At 41.8% G+C, this 20,056-nt stretch overlaps 1 protein-coding gene across 1 annotated transcript in view; it reads left to right on the top strand.

Moving 5' to 3' along the window:
• LOC134353132 (oligophrenin-1-like) overlaps positions 1 to 20,056 on the top strand; it is a 241,667-nt gene that overhangs the window by 54,700 nt on the left and 166,911 nt on the right. The window contains exon 2 of the mRNA XM_063061073.1: positions 18,826 to 18,921. Within this exon, the coding sequence (XP_062917143.1) occupies positions 18,826 to 18,921 (96 nt within the window). The remainder of the gene's footprint in view (positions 1 to 18,825; positions 18,922 to 20,056) is intronic.

The raw sequence follows: 20,056 nt of genomic DNA, 5'->3' as shown, positions 1-20,056 counted from the left end.
GAGTCATCAGAAAACTTCTGAAGATGACAAGACTCTGTGCAGTAGTTGAATGGCTGGACTGCTTCAAGATGATAGGAAGGCAACGATAACTCAAATAACCATGTGTAGTGACAGCGGTGTGCAGAAGTTCATCTCTGAACACTCAACGGATCAAAGCATGAAATGGGTGGGCTATAGAAGACCAACAACATACACTCAGTGGCCACTTGATTAGGTACAGGGGGTAACACTGGAAAAATGGTGACTCTTGTGGGCTGCCTTGGCACAATCATCACTGATTTGCATTGATCCAAATGGTGCGTTTCACTTTATGTTTCGATGTACAGATGACAAATAAAGCTAATCTTTAACTTTTAATCTTACTTTGGATGTCAGCAGCCGAGACTAATTGTCACTACTTAACAGGAAGCCTGACAGGAAGGAAAATACCGTTGATGGAGAGTAGAGGTGTGGGGGGAGATTGAATCTGAGGTTTCTTGCGCTGGTCTTGTTGAGAGATGGGACTTTTGACCCTCACTTATTATGCATTATTGTATATAGCAATGCCAATTTTGGAAACTGAGGAGCTAAATCTGTGTATAATGCAAAAGTCTAGGATGACTGATGTTGTGGAGAGCTCATGTGCACGGAATCTTCACTGAGCAGTTGGGATGATATTTGAGGTTCTCCACCATATTTCTTGACCAAGAAAGACCTGATTTGCTCCAATGATTGGTTTCTGAATGCAATGTCAGCTACAGTTTACTTCCTCGGGCATCATAATATTTGGACTGAAGCACTGTTGCAGAGATTTAATGCCTACATCAGAGTCTCTTCCATGCAGTACAGGGGCAGTGCTGTGTTGTTTGAGATGCCACCTTTCAGGTGAGATGCTAAGCCAAGGTCTGTCTGTTGAAAAGGTGCAGAAAAAAAAGTTCGATGACACTTTTTTGGAAAAAGGGCCAGTAATTTTTTCCTGAGTTTTGGTCTCTCTCTCAATATCACCCTACTAGTCATGGCTGATACAAAGAGGCATAATTTTAAAGTGATTGGTGGAAAGTTTGGGGGATGTTAAAGTCGTGGCGTTGTGGAACACTCTACCAGAAGTAGGAGCATTTAAGAAACTTTCAGATAGGCATATGGGTGATAGGCATAAAGAGGGCTATGTGGGAGGGAAGGGTTAGTTTGATCTTAGAAGCAGGTTGAATGGGTGTGGGCTGAAAGGTCTGTACTTCAATTTTCCATGTTCTAGCTTAGTTGGCAGTCACAGTACTCTTTGCAAGGTCAGTAATCTACTTAAAAGGACTGCTTTATTTGGCATGTAATTAACACCTCTAAGTACATCATTTTTCCAAATTTTATTATAGGTACATGTATGTCACTACATACAACCCTGAGATTAATTTTCCTGTGGGCGTACTCAGCAAATCTATAAAATAAAAACTATAACACGATCAATGAAACCAGAGTGCAAAAGACAACCAACTGTGCAAATGTAAATATAAATAAGTAGTAATAAATAATGAGAACAGGAAATAACAATACGAGAGTCCTTAAAGTGAGGTCATTGGTTGCGGGAAGATCTCAAAGGATGCTCTACATATTTTTCATTGCCCTGCAATAAACAGCCTTATTAATGCATTTCTCACCTTGCACTGCAGGAGGCTACTCAGCCCATCGTGTCTATACCAGCTTTTGCATCAGTCCCATTCCCCCACTTGTGTCCTGTGACACATTCTAATTCTCATTCCCATCAATTTGGCCCACTTCTCTTCCTTCAGCCGCCTCCTCCGATTCTGTGCTCTTTCCCCAAGTGCAACACATATTGCTGATGTGGTTTGATGCTTACACTGCACCCACTGTGCTGTCCCGAAGCAGAAAAACATTGCATTTATGTGAATAGTATATTGCCCTTGATCAATGTTGTCAGTGGGTGAAGTAAGTGAACGTCTTCCTGGGTCTCTTCTGTAATTTTTTTCTCTATCTCATTTGAGCAGCAGTCTGAAGTGCTTAAAAGCTCAGAAGGCTTACTAAATAAGGTGAGATTGGAGATAATACTACAAAGGAACTGGTTGTCTTAAATAGCAACAGTTCTCCATTCATACCTCATTGCTGACTGCAGCAGTATCACTTTGAGGTGCTGTAACTTTCAAAAGCGCCTTGTTTCTCTGCTGTTGACTGGGATGGACGTGGATGATCTTGTGGATTGAATCTCACAAGCTGCTGCAATAAAACTGGTGCTCTTCCTCTCGGGAACAGTCCTCACTTGTCCAGCCACCTTGAGAAACAGGTTCAGCCCTGGTGTGAGTTTTGATAAATCTCATTACCCCTCGTTCAGGGTCTGCGATGCGATGCCAATGGTTGAGTATAGCCGTTTGGGTTTTCTGGTCAATGGTAACTGGATGGTGTCTGAGCTGTGACCCAGAAGTAAAAATGAATTTCTCCCATCCTCACCACTCCTTGCCTGTATACAAACGTGCAGCTATTTGTATACACTAGGCTGGTGATTGGCTGGTAAGATGGCAGTGCGCTCAGATGCAGTGGCTTCTCGGGGGGGGGGGGGTCAACCAAAGGTGTTTTTTGTCTTTTTTTAAACATCTTTTATAGAATCGCAGGACTATGCTGGAGATTAAGAACTCCAGGTACTGCAGGCCTACCCCATCAGCGAGTTGCTCGTTGACAGAGAAACTGAAGGAGCTGGATTTGGTGTGGATTGTGATACTGCCTGCTAAGCAAAGCATCAGAGTCAGTGCGCCAAGGCAGTGCGTAGACTAAGAGCAGGTGATTGACTTGGATGTCTCTCTTGCGATCAGAAGACCCTGTTGGACGTTGGTAATGTAGAATGCTGCAAGCCTGTTTCTCTTGTTTATTGGTGGGATAGACAGCAGGGGAGCTGCATGGCCTCGCTCTCTGTGAGGATGAGGCCTCAAGCCAAGGGCTTGCCTGTTGCAGCAGTCCAGGAGAGGAGACAGCAGAAGTGGTGCAGCGTGGAATCCATGCAAGGTCGGTGGCTGGGCCTGTCTGTTGGTGCTGCCCTCCAGTGTTCGATCAGTGGAATGACAACTGGATTGCATGTGTGCATATGTTTGTCTGTGGACCGTTTGTTCTTGCTGATAACACCCGTGCTCCATCAGTTTACAGGACATGTCAGTCAGAGACTTGGGACCATAATTTTTTTTTCAGTGTTGACTGTTTTACTCCTGTTTTATGTGTTACATGTTTTGGGCTGTGTGTGATTGTTGGTACTGTATTTCCCAGCTTGGCCTTGGATAACCCTGTTTCATTTGTCTGTATTCATGTATGAACATAGAACATAGAAATCTACAGCACATTACAGGCCCTTCGGCCCATAACGTTGTGCCGACCATGTAATCTACTCTAGAAACTGCCTAGAATTTCCCTACCACGTAACCCTCTATTTTTCTAAGCTCCATGTACTTATCTAACAGTGTCTTAAAAGACTCTGTTGTATCTGCCTCTACCACTGTCGCCAGCAATGCATTCCATGTGTGAAAATCTGACATGCCCCTTGTACCTACTTCCAAGCACCTTAAAACTATGCCCCCTCATATTAGCCATTTCAGCCCTAGGGAAAAGCCTCTGGCTAGCCACACGATCAATGCCTGTCATTGTTTTATTCACCTCTATCAGGTCACCTCTCATCCTCCGTCACTCCAAGGAGAAAAGGCCAAGTACACTCAACCAATTCTTATAAGGCACGCTCTCCAATCCAGGCAACATCCTTGTAAATCTCCTCTGCACTCTCTCTATAGTTTCCATATTCTTCCTGTAATGAGGAGACCAGAATTGAACACAGTACTCCAAGTGGGCTCTAACTCAGGTCTTCTATAGCTGTGATATTACCTCGTGGCTCTTGAATTCAGTCCCATGGATCATGAAGGCCTACACACCATACGCCTTCTTAACAATGCTGTCAACCTGCACAGCTGCTTTGAGTGTCCTATGGACATGGACTCCAAGATCTCTCTGATCCTCCACACTGCCAAGAGTCTTACTGTTAATATCCAGGTATGGTTGAATGATAATTAAACTTGACCTTGAAAATACCTTGTGAATCTGTTGTTACTGGAGGATTGTTTTCTGTTCACTGCCAAGCAAGATTCTAGTGCAGTCCACTAATTCACCTCTTGAAATTAATGTGCATGATCATGACGTAGATTGGGACTTGACTGAAGCAAGAAAAATGGAATTTTAAACATGAGCTTCTGCAAGTGCTGGGAATCCAGAGTAACATACACACAAAATGCTGGAGGAACTCAGCAGGTCACGCAGAATCTAAGGAAAGGAATAAACAGTCAATATTTTGGGCCAAGAACCCTCGTCAGGGCTGATGAAGGTTCTCAGCTCAAAGTTTCAAAATTCAAAAGTTGAATTTTGTCCTGTGTGCAGCAGATATGCAGATTTTTAAAAATCTTGTTCTAAAATGTGTAGCTCAAAGGAATAGAGGCATCCCAAAGTTCAACGTTCAAAGTACGTTTGTATCACCATGTACTACCGAGATTTTCTTTTTTTTAGATACGAAGACACGCAGTCCTCTTTTATTGTCATTTAGTAATGCACGCATTAAGAAATGATACAATATTTCCTCCGGTGTGATATCACAGAAACACAGGACAGACCAAGACTGAAAAAACTGACAAAACCACATAATTATACATATAGTTACAACAGTGCAACAATACCATAACTTGATGAAGAAGTCCATGATCACAGTAAAAGTTCAAGGTCTCTCAAATGTCCCACATCTCATGCAGACAGGAGAAGGAAGAAAAACTCTCCCTGCCATGCCCGACCACAGTGCGACTCTGAGTCATCCGAAAACTTCGAGCCTCCGAATCAGCTCTCCGACACCGAGTACTGAGCGCCATCTCTGTCCGAATGATTTGACCTCAATCTTGGTCGGCAACAGCGGGCAAAGCCGGGGATTTTGAGGCCTTCCCTCTGGAAGATTCCCGACCACGCAGTAATGACAGCAGCGAATGAGCGTTTCAGAAATTTCTCCAGATATTCCTCTGTGCTTTCACGTCCCTCTCCATCAAATCAGAATTGTCCACGGCCCCTATTTAATGGATACAATTTATTGTGGGCATTCATAGTAGATCAAAGACATAGAATAGAATCAATCAAAACTACACAAATAGATAGAGTGGACAGCCAGCTCCTCTTCCCCAGGGCACCACTGCTCAATACAAGGGGAGATGGCTTTAAGGTAAGGGGTGGGAAGTTCAAGGGGGATATTAGAGGAAGGCTTTTTACTCAGAGAGTGGTTGGTGTGTGGAATGCACTGCCTGAGTCAGTGGTGGAGGCAGATACACTAGTGAAGTTTAAGAGACTACTAGACAGGTATATGGAGGAATTTAAGGTGGGGGCTTATATGGGAGGCAGGGTTTGAGGGTCGGCACAACATTGTGGGCCGAAGGGCCTGTACTGTGCTGTACTATTCTATGTTCTATGTAAAGACTGACAACCAACCAATGTACAAAAGAAGACAAACTGTGCAGATACAAAAAAATAGTAATAATAATAAATAATAATATTGAGAACATAAGTTGTAGAGTTCTTGAAAGTGAGTGTGTAGGTTGTGGAGTCAGTTCAGTGTTGAGGTGAGTGAAGTTATCCACACTGGTTCAGGAGCCTGGTGGTTAAAGGGTAACAACTGTTCCTGAACCTGGTGGAGTGGAACCAAGGCTCTTGTCCCGCTTTCCTGATGGCAGCAACAAGAAAAGAGCATGGCCTGGATGGTGGGGGTCTTTGATGATGGATGTTGCTTTCTTAGGGTTGTAGAGAAGTGCAGCACCGAAACAGGCCCTTTGGCCCATCTAGTCCATGTCGAAACCATTTAAACTGCCTACTCCCATCGACCTGCAACTTTGACATGTTTCCATTCTTTTGAGCTGCTTGTCTTGAAACTAGGTTAAAAAAGTCTATGCACACAGGACAAATTTCTGAAACTTTGTACTGAGACCCTTCAGCAGTTCTGATGAGGGGTCTTGGCCCAAAAAGTCCACTTGTTTATTCCTCTCTAAGGATTCTACCTGACCTGCTGAGTTCCTCCAGCACTTTGTGTGTATGTTACGCTGGATTCCCAGCATCTGCAGAACCCCATGTTTAAAATTCACCCTTACCACCCATTTCCCTATCCAAACTTCTCTTAAATGTTAAATGCTTTTTAATTCTGAAACCTTTTTCAGATATAAAATGCACCCTGCTTCTGGCACTTTGATTTTGTTATCTGGATTGTGTTCCTCCCCATATCTGATGAAACAGAGAATTGTATTGCCAACTGCTGTCGGCAATTAAGAACTAAATTGACAGGATGAACCCTGTCCAAAGTATTGTTGTTTTGTGCTTGAAAATTTCAAACCATTAGCAATTTAGTTTCCACTCTAAGAATTTAAATCAGGGAAGCCTTGGGCTGGATATGAAGTCAGATTAGATTGCACGACAGAGACAGGATGAATTGAACGAAAGCTGATGAGTAATTGTTTTTTTGCAGGGAAGTTTGCATCCTCCCTTGCAAACCTATTGTGACCTTTATTTAGTCATGGATTTTTCTTCAGGGTCCTTTGTGAAATATCTACTTGTCTGTTAAAGGCTGCATTTCATGCTGATATACAAGAGTTTGCAAATAAAGTTCGAAGTACATTTATTATTGAAGAATGTATAAATTACACAACCTAGAGATTTGTTTCCTAACAGGTAGCCACAAAGCAAGAAACCCAAAGGAACCTAATTCAAGAAAATAAATAAATGCTGAGAAAATTCCAATCAAACTAGGAGACCTTTATGAAGGAAGAAATGCTGGTTGCTATGGTGATGCAGTCATAGGTCACACTGGAGGGGACCAGCACTGAAGAGATGGCGGAGGAAGATAACTTTGTAAGCTACGGTAGCAAGAAAGTGTAGGGAGATGCTTTCTTTCCCAAGGATGTTTCCGGAGGGATTTCAGATAGACTGGAAAGGGAATGGGTCCTGTGTAAATGGAAACCTTAATGTTGTCATCAGAACACAGAAAATGTACTTGAGAATAGATGACCTGAGGAGGTGAGCTTAGCTGACTTGGTGAAAGGATTGCCATGTGAAATGGTAAAGACTGAATTGAGTTGGAAAAGGATAGAAGCAGCTCACTGTGTATTAATAGAAGGTTATATATCTTGAACCTTGATTCACTACAAATTAGCTGCTTGAACCTGGTGTTGGAGATGTTTCAGAGAAGGGATTTATCTTTGAAAGAAGTCTTAATCTTGCAGAATGATCTGAATTCTTCCTCAATTTTTAAACTGGAGGGGAAATCAAAATATTGCAATTCCCCCCCTCCCCCTACCACGGGCCACTTCAACCTCACCTATTGGTTGGAGGAGGAATAGTTGTCAATTAAAAAAAAACTTTGGTTGTTCAGTGTCCCCTGTAATAATTCTGTTGGAATGATTTTATTTTGTGGTGCTCTCAGTTATTTAGGCAGACATTGCAGCCATATTAGCAGCAGTGAGTGAGATGAATGACCAGTTAATCTGCACTTAGAGTTTATATTTTTGTGAGGAATGTTGGCTGACGTCCCAGGTAACTCCCTAACCTGTTTGCATTGCGGGCCTTGTAATGCCCACCCAACCAGCAAAACCTGCTATGGTTCGGTGTCATCTGAAGCCTGACACCTCCTGCCGATTGGGTACTACCTGAAATGCGTGATGTGAGGTTGCATCATATTCTGCTGCAGTGCAATGCTTTAGCAGTTACTGTTGTGGGGAGAAAAAATCACTATAAATTAGAAATTAGATGTATTAGTCACATGTACATTGAAATGTACAGTGAAAAGCGTCATTTGCTTCAGAGGATGTGCTGGGAGTAGCCTGTGAGTTCTGCCACGCCGCCACGTAGTATGCCCACCATGTTATTTATTTAGAGATACAGCACAGTAACCGGTCCTTCCGACCCAACTAACTCATACCACCCAGTTATGCCCATGTGCCTGATTAACCTACCAACTGGTACATCTTAGGAATGTGGGAGGAAACCGGAGCACCCGGAGGAAATCCCTATGGTAAGCTCCCTACAGGACAGTGGCAGGAATTGAACCTGGGTCATTGGCACTGTGGAGCACTGTGCTGACTGCCACGCTACTGTTCTGCCCCGTTTACCAACGTTCAGCAGAGTAGCATACAGCCAGCAAAGTTCAAAGTACATTTATTATCGAAGTACATATACTATACACAAGCTTGATATTTGTCTCCAACAGGCAGCCTTGAAACAAAGAAACCCAATAGAACTCATTAAAAATGAAGACTGTCTAACACCCAATGTGCAGATTTAAAAAAAAACAAATCTAAAGTGAGTCCATAGCCACAAAGCCAATCACATCTGTTCTAGGAACATGCAACAAGACAGACACAACAACAGTAAAACAAACCCCTTCCTACCCCTACCCTGTCCGCCCACCGTTGGCGATCACCTGCTCTTGTCTTCGGGACCTCCCCACTCAACCTCTGTCCTCGGGATCACTGAGTCCGAAATGTGGACCTCACGACTAACCCTGAGCATCTGGACTTGCTCCTTAAGGACCTCTGATGCTGAGACTTGCCGACCTCTGGAGTCACTGACCCTCATCCTTGGGGCCCGCCGACCTCAGTCCCTGATCATGGAAATAGCTGGTCTCCGTCTTCAGTGCCTGCGGACTCAGCCTCCATCCTTGGGGATCATTGGACTCTGAGATCTGGACCTTCAGTTCTGGATCTACCATGGCTTCTGGGCTGGTGGTCACTGTCAACACAATGCTCTCAAGTTATGATTGTCACTTCTGAAATACAAGGAATTGTTGGCACTGATGGATGAAACTTTGTGGGTTAATGATGAGATCAATAACTTCATTGTGATTGCATCTAGTCTTCACCATCTTCTCTGCTCTCAGTGTTAAGGGATAAAGATTAGAGACAAAGGAAACAAAAAGAATTTTATTTCTTTGAAGCCAAATAGAGTTAAAATAAAATCATCAAGGCTCTGGCAATCAGAGGCAGAATTAATACAGTTTGGATACAAATTCAACTGCGTCATGGAATGCAGATAAGTTGTAAGTGTGGCAGAAACAAACTGCTGGAGGAACTCAGTGGGTTAGGAAACATATGTAGGGAGCTGGACAGCTGAAATTTCAGGTCAAGATTTTTCTTCAAGGGTGGCGAATCTTTTTGAGAGCATGTACCCGAGTTAGTGGTCTACAAATTCTCTCGTGTCCTGGTAATTTTGAGCAGAGATGATCATTAATTAATGAATTTATAATAATTATGGACTTTTTAAAAGAAAAAGGATGAGTTCTTTTGCTTGATTGCAAGTCTTCATTGTTTTACTATTAATAAAAAAATTACAGAGATGGATTGAAATAAATGAATCATTTTAGAAAACCTGTATAGAAGAAATAATACATCTTTAAAAAAGGAAATTGAAAAGTAACATCATTTCTAAATAGTACTGTGATTGTAACTGTTTACTGTCCAAATACGGATGTGTACACCAGGTCTGAGAGGATTTCTAAATGTATCTTTGAATGTGTTCTTGCAACCTTCTAACCGGCATCAACCTGGTTTGAGACATTTCCTGTGAAAGCATCTCACTGGTCTCAGGTTGCAAAAAATCATTCACTGTTCCATTTAGGAGAAAAGGTCACCATTAAAGTATCTTTTTATAATGGGCGAGGTTAAAAGAGTCAAGGGGATAAATTTTCGCATGTGCCACAGGTTCGCTGCCCCTGAGCTGTGTTCCAAAGTGCTGGCTCCTGTTGACTTTACTAGAACCTGCAAAAGTGAAGGCAGTCATCACACTTTGTAGGAGGATGGCCATTTGTAGAATATAGAAAACGCTGGGACTGGTTTGTAGCTGGGGTGGTGGGTGAACTGAGCTGGCCTGTGATAGGTGGCAGAATGAATCCACTTGGCTCAGAGACGAGGATGCGTGGTGCACATTCTCAACAAGCTGAGCCAGTGTTTCTAGGAATAATTGGAGATGTATTGAGGTCAATAGAATCAGTGCAAGGAGCTCATTCTAACAATGGGTGCCTTGTGAAATCAAAGATCAGTGTTGAATTGTGTTAGATTAATGTAGTGGAGTTTACTTAATTCCATTACTGTTCAGAGCGATGTTTCATACTCTTTTTATAAAGTTCTGAACTGTGATCAAAAATGATGGGAGTAACACTATGTTGTACACTAACTTGGATGCAATCCCTTGAAATGATTGGAGTTGAGCTGAATAGCTTTTAGTTTCTGCTGTAGTTTCTTAGACAGTTCTTAAAATGACCTTGTATCTTCTGGCAGTCAGCATTTCTGTGAACTCACAACATGTGCAGTTTGTTTTATTCTGCTGTCAGAGGCTGCTTTCAGTAAAATACTTTGACTTTCTGAGTAGATGAAGCTAACAAGAATTAGTATGAAGAACTGGGTGCAGTAGTGCCACTGAATTGATAGAAACTGCCGAGGCCTACCCAGACTGAAGTGCAAGACATCGCCGTAGATGGATTTTCTCTTTGAGGCAAGAAACACTAATCTGATTAATGAGCTGCTACTTTGATTTTTGGATGTATAGACATATTCACAATGACTCAAAAGATGCAATAGATAAGCAAAAGTAATGGGCCAGGACTTTCAGTGTAAGGCCAATTGGGCTGGTAATTACCCATAATCACAGCAGCAACTTCATTCACTTGCAAACAAGCAACAAAATGCAAAAAGCAAGAAGTCACTGTCTAAATTGTGTGGTTTTGATTCGTTGTAAGCTACACTAGAACAGGGTTACACTGCTCCCACTTCAAATGCTTTAGATGGTTGTGATATAGATGCAAAATTATTTACTGCTAAATGATCTACTTGCGTTTAAAAGTAATTTTACAAGGGTAGAGTTTCACTTTTGCTTTTAATTGTTGATTTTTATGAAGTAACACACCTAAAATGCTGGACGAAGTCAGCAGGACAGGCAGCATCCATGGAAATGAACAGTTGATGTTTTGAGCTGAGACCCTTCTTCACGACTTCAACAGATGATTTCCAACATCTGCAGAATTTCTCATGTTTTTTATTTTCATAACGTATGCAATTTTGCTTTTAGCTTTTCCCTGTCAATCATTCTCTACTCTGATAGTGTGTTCACTATTTTAACTTCTTGCTGGTTTTCAATATCTAAACAACCTCGCAATTTTGCAGTCTCCTGAGGGATTCAACGAATTTGACTCTTGAGAATGAGGTATGGCCATCACTGAGGCGGCCATTGCTGGCATGGACTTCATGGACTACCAGGAGTCCTGGGTCCCATGTCACACGGTTCAGATGCAGTTGTGACTTTTTGTGGATTTTGTGTTTCTTTGTGAGTGCTTGCAAGAAGATGAATCTCAAGATTGTAGATGGTATGCATACTTTGATAGATCTACTTTTAACCTTGTTTTCTGGAGAGGCACAGTCCTGCATTCCCTGTACTGGATAAAGTGCTGTTTTCATCTGCTTAACGTAAACTTATATGGATAGTGAATAAGCGTTTACTCTCTGATTACAATAAAGAGTTTGAGCACGCAAACAACAGGAAATCTGCAGATGCTGGAATTTCAAGCAACACCCATAAAAATTGCTGGTGAATGCAGCAGGCCAGTCAGCATCATTTGTTTTAATACTCAAGGAAGCAAGATCGCTTGTCGTGATTACAATAACTAGAATTATTACAATCATGATGATAATCATCTCAGTTGATTGCTGGCCATTTTTTGGAAAGGGAATCCAAACAGCTTGAATAGCACAAAGTAGGACACAGTGGTTATGCATTTTGACATAAGATACTGGAGCAGGATTAGGCCATTTGGCCCATTGAGTCTGCTGTGCCATTCGGCCGTGCCTGATTTATTATCCCTCTCAACCCCAACATGTGAAGGAGCAAACTGAAAGGTCACACGAAGCTGGTGTTTGAAATAATGGGTGATATATTAAAAAATCTGGTGCACACCAGGAGGCCAGTCAAAGCTGATCTATCTGAGCAAGAATTTCATATATCCTTTAAAGTTCAAAGTTAATTTATTATCAAAATATATATACTTCACCACATAAAACCTTGAGACTTATCTTCTAGTGGGTATACTCAATAAATCCATAATGGAATAATAACCATTACAGAATTGGTGGAAGAGTGCACCAACTTGGGTATTCAACTTGTGTGCAGAAGACAACAAACTACTAATACAAAAAGAAAGAAATAATAATAAATAAATAAGCAATAAATATCAAGAACATGAGATTAAAGAGCTATTGAAATTGAGTTCATAGGTTGTGGGAACACTTCAAGGATGGGGCAAGTGAATTTGAGTGAAGTTATTCCCACTGCCTTAAGATCCTGATGGTTGAGGGGTAATAACTTCCTGAGCCTGATGGTGTGAGTCCTGAGGCTCCTGTACCACCTTCCTGATGGCACCAGCAAGAAGAGAGCACGCTGGGTTTTAGCTCAGTGGAGAAGCCGCATGAGGCAAATTGTATTTTACACTCACCTTGTTCTGATGTTTCTTTGCTGACACTTGTACAATTGGTTAGTGATTAAATTATTAGACTCCCATCCAGATCTGAAGCTGCGAGGCTAAATCCTACCACAGGAGCAAGAGAATTGAAACTCACCAAGTTCTTAAAAGGCCAGTATCGGTCAAGTTGATCAGTGATTGGAGTATTGTGTGCAGTTCTTGTCACTTAGCTACAGGAAGGATATCAATGAGATTGAAAGAGGACAGAGAAAATGTACAAGGATGTTGCCGGGATGTGAGGACTTGAGTCACAGGGAAAGGTTAAACAGGTTAGGACTCTACTCCCTGGAGCGATGGAGACGGATGGAGATTCGATAGATGTATATATACAAAATTATCAGGGGTGTAGATAGGGTACAGGCAAGCAGGCTTTTTTCATTTTGGAGGGTGAGGTTAGAACTAGACGTCATCGGTTAAGGGTGAAAAGTGAAATGTTTAAGGGGAATATGGGGGGGGGAGCTTCTTCCCTCGGAGGGTGGTGAGAGTGTGGAACGAGCTGCCAGCGGAAGTGGTGGATTTCAGCATTCAAGGGAAATTTGGGTAAGTCAGTGAATGGGAGGGTGTGGAGGGCTGTGGTCCCGGTGAGTCTCAATGGGACCTAGCAGGATAGTTCGGCACGGACTAGAATGGCTGTAGGGCCTGTTTCTGTGCTGTAGCGCTCTGACTTGATCATGAAACTAATTTTTTTTCCCTCAGTTTTAATATCTCGTGTTCGCTGAGGAAAGAAATTATCATCCAGCCTAAAAGTGAATCTCATCTTGTTCACTGAATAAATGCAGGCATGCAGCGATGCCCTATTCCCGTATGAACATCAAACCAAATCACCAACCATCCATGAACTGGTTCAAACTCCTGTCAGGAACGATGCCGGAGTAGAAGTCAATACAGCCAGCCTTTCTGAATTATTATACATATGTCTCAGGTTAAATTTTCTCCAGGGCAGGAAAGAAAGAAACTGGGCCTTTTAATTTTTGAATTTGTATTAAAAATAACTTGACTTGCTGCATCATGGCCTGATATGATAACATCAAAGCCCATGAACAGAAAATGCCAAGAAAAAGTGATGGGCACTACCATAAGAAAGCAGCATCCATCATCAAGGACCTCCGCCATGCTGTCTTCTCACTGCTGCTATCAGGAAGAAGGTACAGGAGCCTTAGCTCCCACCACACCAGGTTCAGGAACAGTTATTATCCAACGTCCATCAGGCTCCTTATCATGGGTAACTTCACCCACCGCAAAGCTGAACTGACTCCATAACCTATGGACTCACTTTCAAGGACCCTACACTCATGTGTATATTGTGTTCTTTGGCACATTTGGTTGTTTGTCTTTGCGCGTAGTTTTCCATTGATTCTATCGTGTTTCTTTGTGTCTACTGTGAATGTCTGCTGGAAAATGAATCTTGGTTGTATATAGTGACATATACCAACTTTGATAAATAAAATTACTTTGAATTTGGAAAGGTAGGAATCCTTATTCCAAATCAATGTCAGATACAATCCCAGACAAGGGAGAATCTGCAGATACTGAAAATCCAAGCAATACATGCAAAATGCTGGAGGAACTCAGCAGGCCAGGCAGCATCTATGGAAAGAGCACAGTTGGCATTTCAACTGTGACCCTTAAGCAGGACGCCGAAACTTCGACTGTACTCTTTTACATTGACGCTAGTTGGCCTGCTGAGTTCCTCTAACGTCAAACACAATATAGGTTAATTAATATAGCCTTAAATTGTTCTCCTGGTTAACCAGAGCTGTGGTATTTATGGTAATTTTATCTTGCTAACTGGCCAGGTTTTCTGTGTAAATTTGATGTTGTGTAAGTGTTTGAAATACTTGTGATTATTTTGTGTACATTCATAGGCTTTAGGTTTGCTTTTACTGCACCTTTTAAGCAGTCTTATCCAATTTTCTGTTGACTCAGTAAGTGTGTCCATCATTCTTCCTTTCTTCGTTCACAAGGGCAACAAAGTCCATAGTATTGGTGCCTCCATTCTAACCTCGGCTTTGTGTAGAGTTTCCCGTTCTGATTGTGACAGAGTTGGTTTCTCCCTGCTAATTTGTTTTCTCCCACTTGTTAGCAGGTTAATTGGTTACTGTAAGTGATCCCTGGTGGAGACTGCTGGCAGATGTCTGGGAGGAGTTGATGGACATGCGAGAAAATGGGTTCCAGAAGGGGACTGGTGGGACCGCTCTGAGAGCCAGCAAAGTCCTGATGGGAAGAGTGGCCCACCCATGTAGTCATCTGAAGTTACATTCCACTTCGCAGTCTACACCCTTTCTATATGGAATCAATTTTAAACTTCCTCTTTGACGACTTCCTCATTTTTTCGGGCAGGCATTCAATAAATTATCTGTGTTCTCTTTGACTGCCCAATGTTAAAGCGATTAAGATGTGAAACATATGATTATACAGAAAGTTGCTGCTGTTAACATTATTTTTCATGTGGAATTCACAGCCTTAGTTGTAGGTTGAGAAGTTGAAGCAATTGTATTTTATGAATGACATTCCCAGACCTGGAGTCAGGAGGTGAAAGGGTTACAGAAGCCAACGGCAGGATGCATGAGCAAGTGAAAGGAAGTGGAATGGGAACTGGGGCTGGCAAACCTGCCTTGGTGGGGATGGCCTCATTAACACCAGTGGCTTAAGCTGGGCCTGAGGTTTCTGTGAACGCAGTAACATCTGCGTTTCAGCATCCTGTAGCTGAGGTGGTCAACAACTGATCTTACTTCTATGCTGCAAATCCATTTCCTCAAAATTTGCATCATTAAAACCGATGGTGTAAACTGAGCTCCACAGCACGGGGTCTCGAAAGGAGGCTGAGAGAGAGTGGATGTTGAGAGGATGTTTCCTATCATGGGGGAGTCTAGGACAGAAGGCACAGCTTCAGCACAGAAGGGTGTCCCTTTAGAACAGGGGTGAAGAGGAACTGCTTAGCCAGAGGTTGGTGAATCTGTGGAATTCATTGCCACTGAAGGCTAACTCAACCTATGTATTTCTCCAGTGACCTTAAAATTTATCTCTTTCTTGTATCAGCTATTTCTGCTCTGGGATAAAGGCTCTGACTATCTACTCCAGCTGCAGCTATTTTCATATTATATATTATATATCTGTATCAATTCACCTTTCATCCAAAGTGAAAATCCCTAGCTCACTCAACCTCTCCTAATAAGACAGGCAGCATCCTGGTAAATCTCATCTGCATCTTCTCCAAAGCTTCCATATCATTCTTACAATTTGTCCAGAGCTGAGCTAAACACAACACTCCAAGTACTAAAGAACTGAAGTGTTACTAATCCTATGTAAATCATAGGACTACTCATCAAAACAACAGTTTTCAATATTAATGGGAGTAATCACAATTATGGGTGGCGGGTTAGAGATGCGTCTCTACTAAAGTAGGTAGATGTAAGGTGCTCCTTCCCACTGCTATCTTGTAGGTCACCCTTGGATATAGCACCTGCTTAGCCCCCTCCCACCTCGATCAGGGTCACGTGAAGCCATGGGAGCAGGTGGTGGATATCACACGTCCTGGTTATGTGACCACTGACACCAGGCAGACAATCTCTGAAGAGTACTGATAATGGCTGGGGTCACCCGTCTTGTAAAGACACTGCCCAGAAGGAGGCAATGACAAGCCACTTCTGTGGAAAAATTTGCCAAGAACATGATCATTGAAGGACCATGATTGGCTACATCATATGACATGGCACACAATGATCCATAATTAAGAATTTAGTTGAATGTTTTCCTTTTAACAAAGAGCTTGAGACCAATTTCCAGAATGTAGAATTTGTACAATTTCCAGAATGTCATATTGTCTGTTGCGAGGTGAATTACAGTTAATTGGGACACATCAGCATCAGTACATTTTGGCCTAATTAAGCAGCTGCCCCAGTTAGTCGAGGTTTCATGGAAATAGTTTAAGAAGGTATAAAAAAGACAAACTACCATTTAACTGAATAATGAATTGTGTATTTAAATGAAATACAAAACAAAATTGAAGACTACCAAAACTACTGAAGTATTATAAAACTGTGTATTAGCTCCCATAGTTATCAACTGAGGAATTATTCCAGTGCACACTACTGTGTTCTTTTGATTGACTGTAAATCAACAAAATCACCGCAGACACCCAGTGTAGATAATGGACTGCCTTTGAAGAATGCTTTTGATGATTACATCCTCCAAATTTTCATTTTAATTGTAACGTTTGAGATAATTTTCGATACCTTCAAATTCTTCCTAGTTCTTAATTTGCTGAAGTAGGGAAATTGTTTCATTTTCATTAAAACCAGCAGTGTAAACTGAGAATCATGGCATGAGGTCTTGAAAGGCTAAGAAAGAGTGGACAAGGAGAGAACATTTCCAGTAGTGGGAGAGTTTAGGACTAGAGCGCACAGCCTTGGAATAGAAGGATATCCCTTTAGAACAGAAATGATGAGGAACTTCCTTTGCCAGAGGCTGGTGAATCTGTGGAATTCATTACCACAGTTGGCTGTGGAGGCCAAGTCATTGGGCATGTTTAAAGTGGAGGTTGATAGGTTCTTAATTAGTAAGAGTGTCGAAGATTACGGGGTGAAGGCATGAGAATGGGGTGAGAAGGAAAATAAATCAGCCATGATCAAATGGTGGAGCAGACTCAATGGTATAATTCTGCTCCTATGCCTTATGGACCGTTAGACTATGCAAGGATTTTCCCATGCAGAGTGCTTAAATTAACAAAGTTATCAAAAGCCTTGTGGTGTTTAGTGATAGAGTGTGGAGTAGTCCCTTCTGTCCCTTCAAGTCATTCTACCCCAGCAGGCCCTGACAAACCCAATTCACCCTAACCTAATCATAGGACAATTTATGATCACCAGTTAACATAATCAGTATGTCTGGATTGTGGGGGAATCCAGAGCACCTGGGGATAACCCATTCATTCCCTGGGGAGGACATACAGACACTCCTTACAGAACGACGCTGGACTTGAACTCCAGAATTCCTCAAGCTGTAATAGTGTTGTGCTAACCGCTACGCTATCTTCATTCCTCCTGTGTGGGTGGGGCGGTGGTGTGTGAGGAAGCACTTTAAGTTTCGAGAGATAATTCTGTAATTGACATAGCGTTTTGGGTGGCTGTAAAGTATATATAGTAAGTGAACAAAATCGAGTGAACAATTCTGGGAATAAGCGTAGGCTGGGTGGAGGGACTCAGGAAATGACATTGCTATCGTTGGAGCACAGAATGTTGAGAGAGTATTTGACAGAGATCTTTGCGATGACACTATGAACAGACAGAGAAATGTTCTGGATACCACAAGGGTGTGCAACCACGAGGCACACGCTGAAGGTGAATGGTAAAGAAGCAGAGATATGATCTGAGTAGATGAGGAAAAAAGCTTTTCGAAACTATTGCTTCATCAGAATTCTTTTTTTGTTTATAATAGGCCACTTGAAGCTGAACACAAATATAATTTCAGACTACTTGTGTCATGCAGGAATTTGGAGAAATAAGAAATTAACTTTAATTGAATATAATGCATTTAGTTGCATAACGGGACTAATGCTTCATAATAGTTCAACTAAGCTAAAGATGTCTTGTTGATGATTTTCATTTGTACTCTGTGTCTGAGTACAAGCTAAATAACAAATATAGGTGATTTCAAAAAATGGTGCATGGGGGGGAAACTTAATGATGATTTTCATGATCAGCGGCCCAAAATCCATATGATACACCCAAAAGTATTCAGGAAGCAAAATCTTTGTTGTCTACTGTAAGAGTAGTCAATGTATGGAATTCTCAGTCTGAGAGGAATGTGGAGGCTCATCAATGAGTTTATTGAGATCTAATAGATTATTTGAAATTTGGGAAATTAAGGAATAAAGTTATCTCATAAGATTTATCAGTTTGCTCTGTAAACGTATACTCTGTAAACAATAAAGTTCTGTCTTTTCCCACCCCAACCCCTTTTCCTTTCCTGCTTGTGGAGTGAAAATACAATTTTGGTAGCATTGAGCTGGGCTGAGGAGCCTGGGAAAGGATTAGGATATGTGGGCATATCCGGGGGTGGGTGTACCTCTATAATCCTGTTGCTTCGTGTTAGGGTAAAGGGGAAAAGGAAGCTCAATTTCATGGGTGTGGACTGCCCTGCCGCAGTGCAGTCTGTTGGGAGAGACAGTCGTTTGGAATGGTGGGGTGCTGTGATTTGAGGTCCCACTGCTTGGTCAGAAGATAAACGGGGGAAAATCTGAATCACATCACTTAAAAATGTACCGATGTTTAAATGTTCCATCTTTTGTGTTGTTGCAGATTACTCCTCGGCTGTGACAAAGTTTTCCCAGAGCCTACATGCATTTCAGTTTGAGTTCATTGGCGATACGTTAACAGACGATGAGATGAACATCGGTAAGGAACTGAAGTGTTGCTGTATTTGTGTATGAGATTAACATTGGTAAGAACATACCACAGTAGAGCACAGTACAGGCCCACAATATTATGCCAACCTTTTAATCTACTCAGCATAAATCTAACGCTTCCCTCCCACATAGCACTCCATTTTACTGTCATCCATTGGACCTGTTAAATCTCCCTCATGTAGCTGCCTCAACCATCACCCCTGGCACTACTGTGTGTAAAAAAATATAAACTACCTCTGACATTCCAACTTATGTATTTGTCCAGTCACCTTAAAATTACTCTCTCTTGTGTTAGCCATTTTTGCCCTGGGATAAAGGCTCTGACTGTCTACTCCAGCTGCAGCTCGTATTATGTTATATATTATTCACCTCTATCAATTTGCCTCTGATCCAAGGTGAAAAGGCTGAGCTCCGGCAACCTCTCCTCATAAGACATGTTCCATAATCCAGGCAGTATCCTGGTAAATCTCCTCTGCACCTTCTCCAAAGCTCCCACATCCTTCCTGTAATACGACGCCAAGAACTAAACATAACACTCCAAGTGGTAAGCAACTGAAGTGTTGCTAATCCCATACAGTGCTGATCTGAACACCAATTCTCAATATTAATGGCTGTACCCACAATTAAAAATTTGGTTGAGTGATTTCCTTTTGGCAAAATGCTGGGAATCCAATTTGGAAGAGTTTGAGACCAACCAGAAAGTGGACAATTCCCAGAATGATATATTGTCTGGTCACGTCAAATACAGTGGATTCCCATTAATTGGGACATATCGGGACCAGTATATTTTAGCCCAATTAAACGGTTGCCCTAATTAGCTGAAGTTTCATGGAAATTGTTAAAAAGGTATAAAAAAAAGACAATTTACTGTTTAACCGAGTAACAAATTACATTTTAAATGAAATACAGAACAAATTAGAACAGTATCAAAACTATTACAGTACTATAAAACTGTATTAGTTTGTAAAGCTGTTGACGGAGGAATTAATCCAGTGTACTCTGCCCTCCTCTTTTCATTAACTGTAAATGAACAAATTAGTGCAGACACCTAGTGCAGATAACGGACTGCCTTCATACAATGCCTTCATCGATTGTGTCTTCCAAATCTTCACTTTCATTGTAAC

The sequence above is a fragment of the Mobula hypostoma genome, chromosome 10, assembly GCF_963921235.1.
Source record: "Mobula hypostoma chromosome 10, sMobHyp1.1, whole genome shotgun sequence".
Lineage (NCBI taxonomy): Eukaryota > Metazoa > Chordata > Chondrichthyes > Myliobatiformes > Myliobatidae > Mobula > Mobula hypostoma.
Note: the sequence above shows the minus strand (reverse complement) of the source record. Positions and strands in the feature narration are given on the sequence as shown.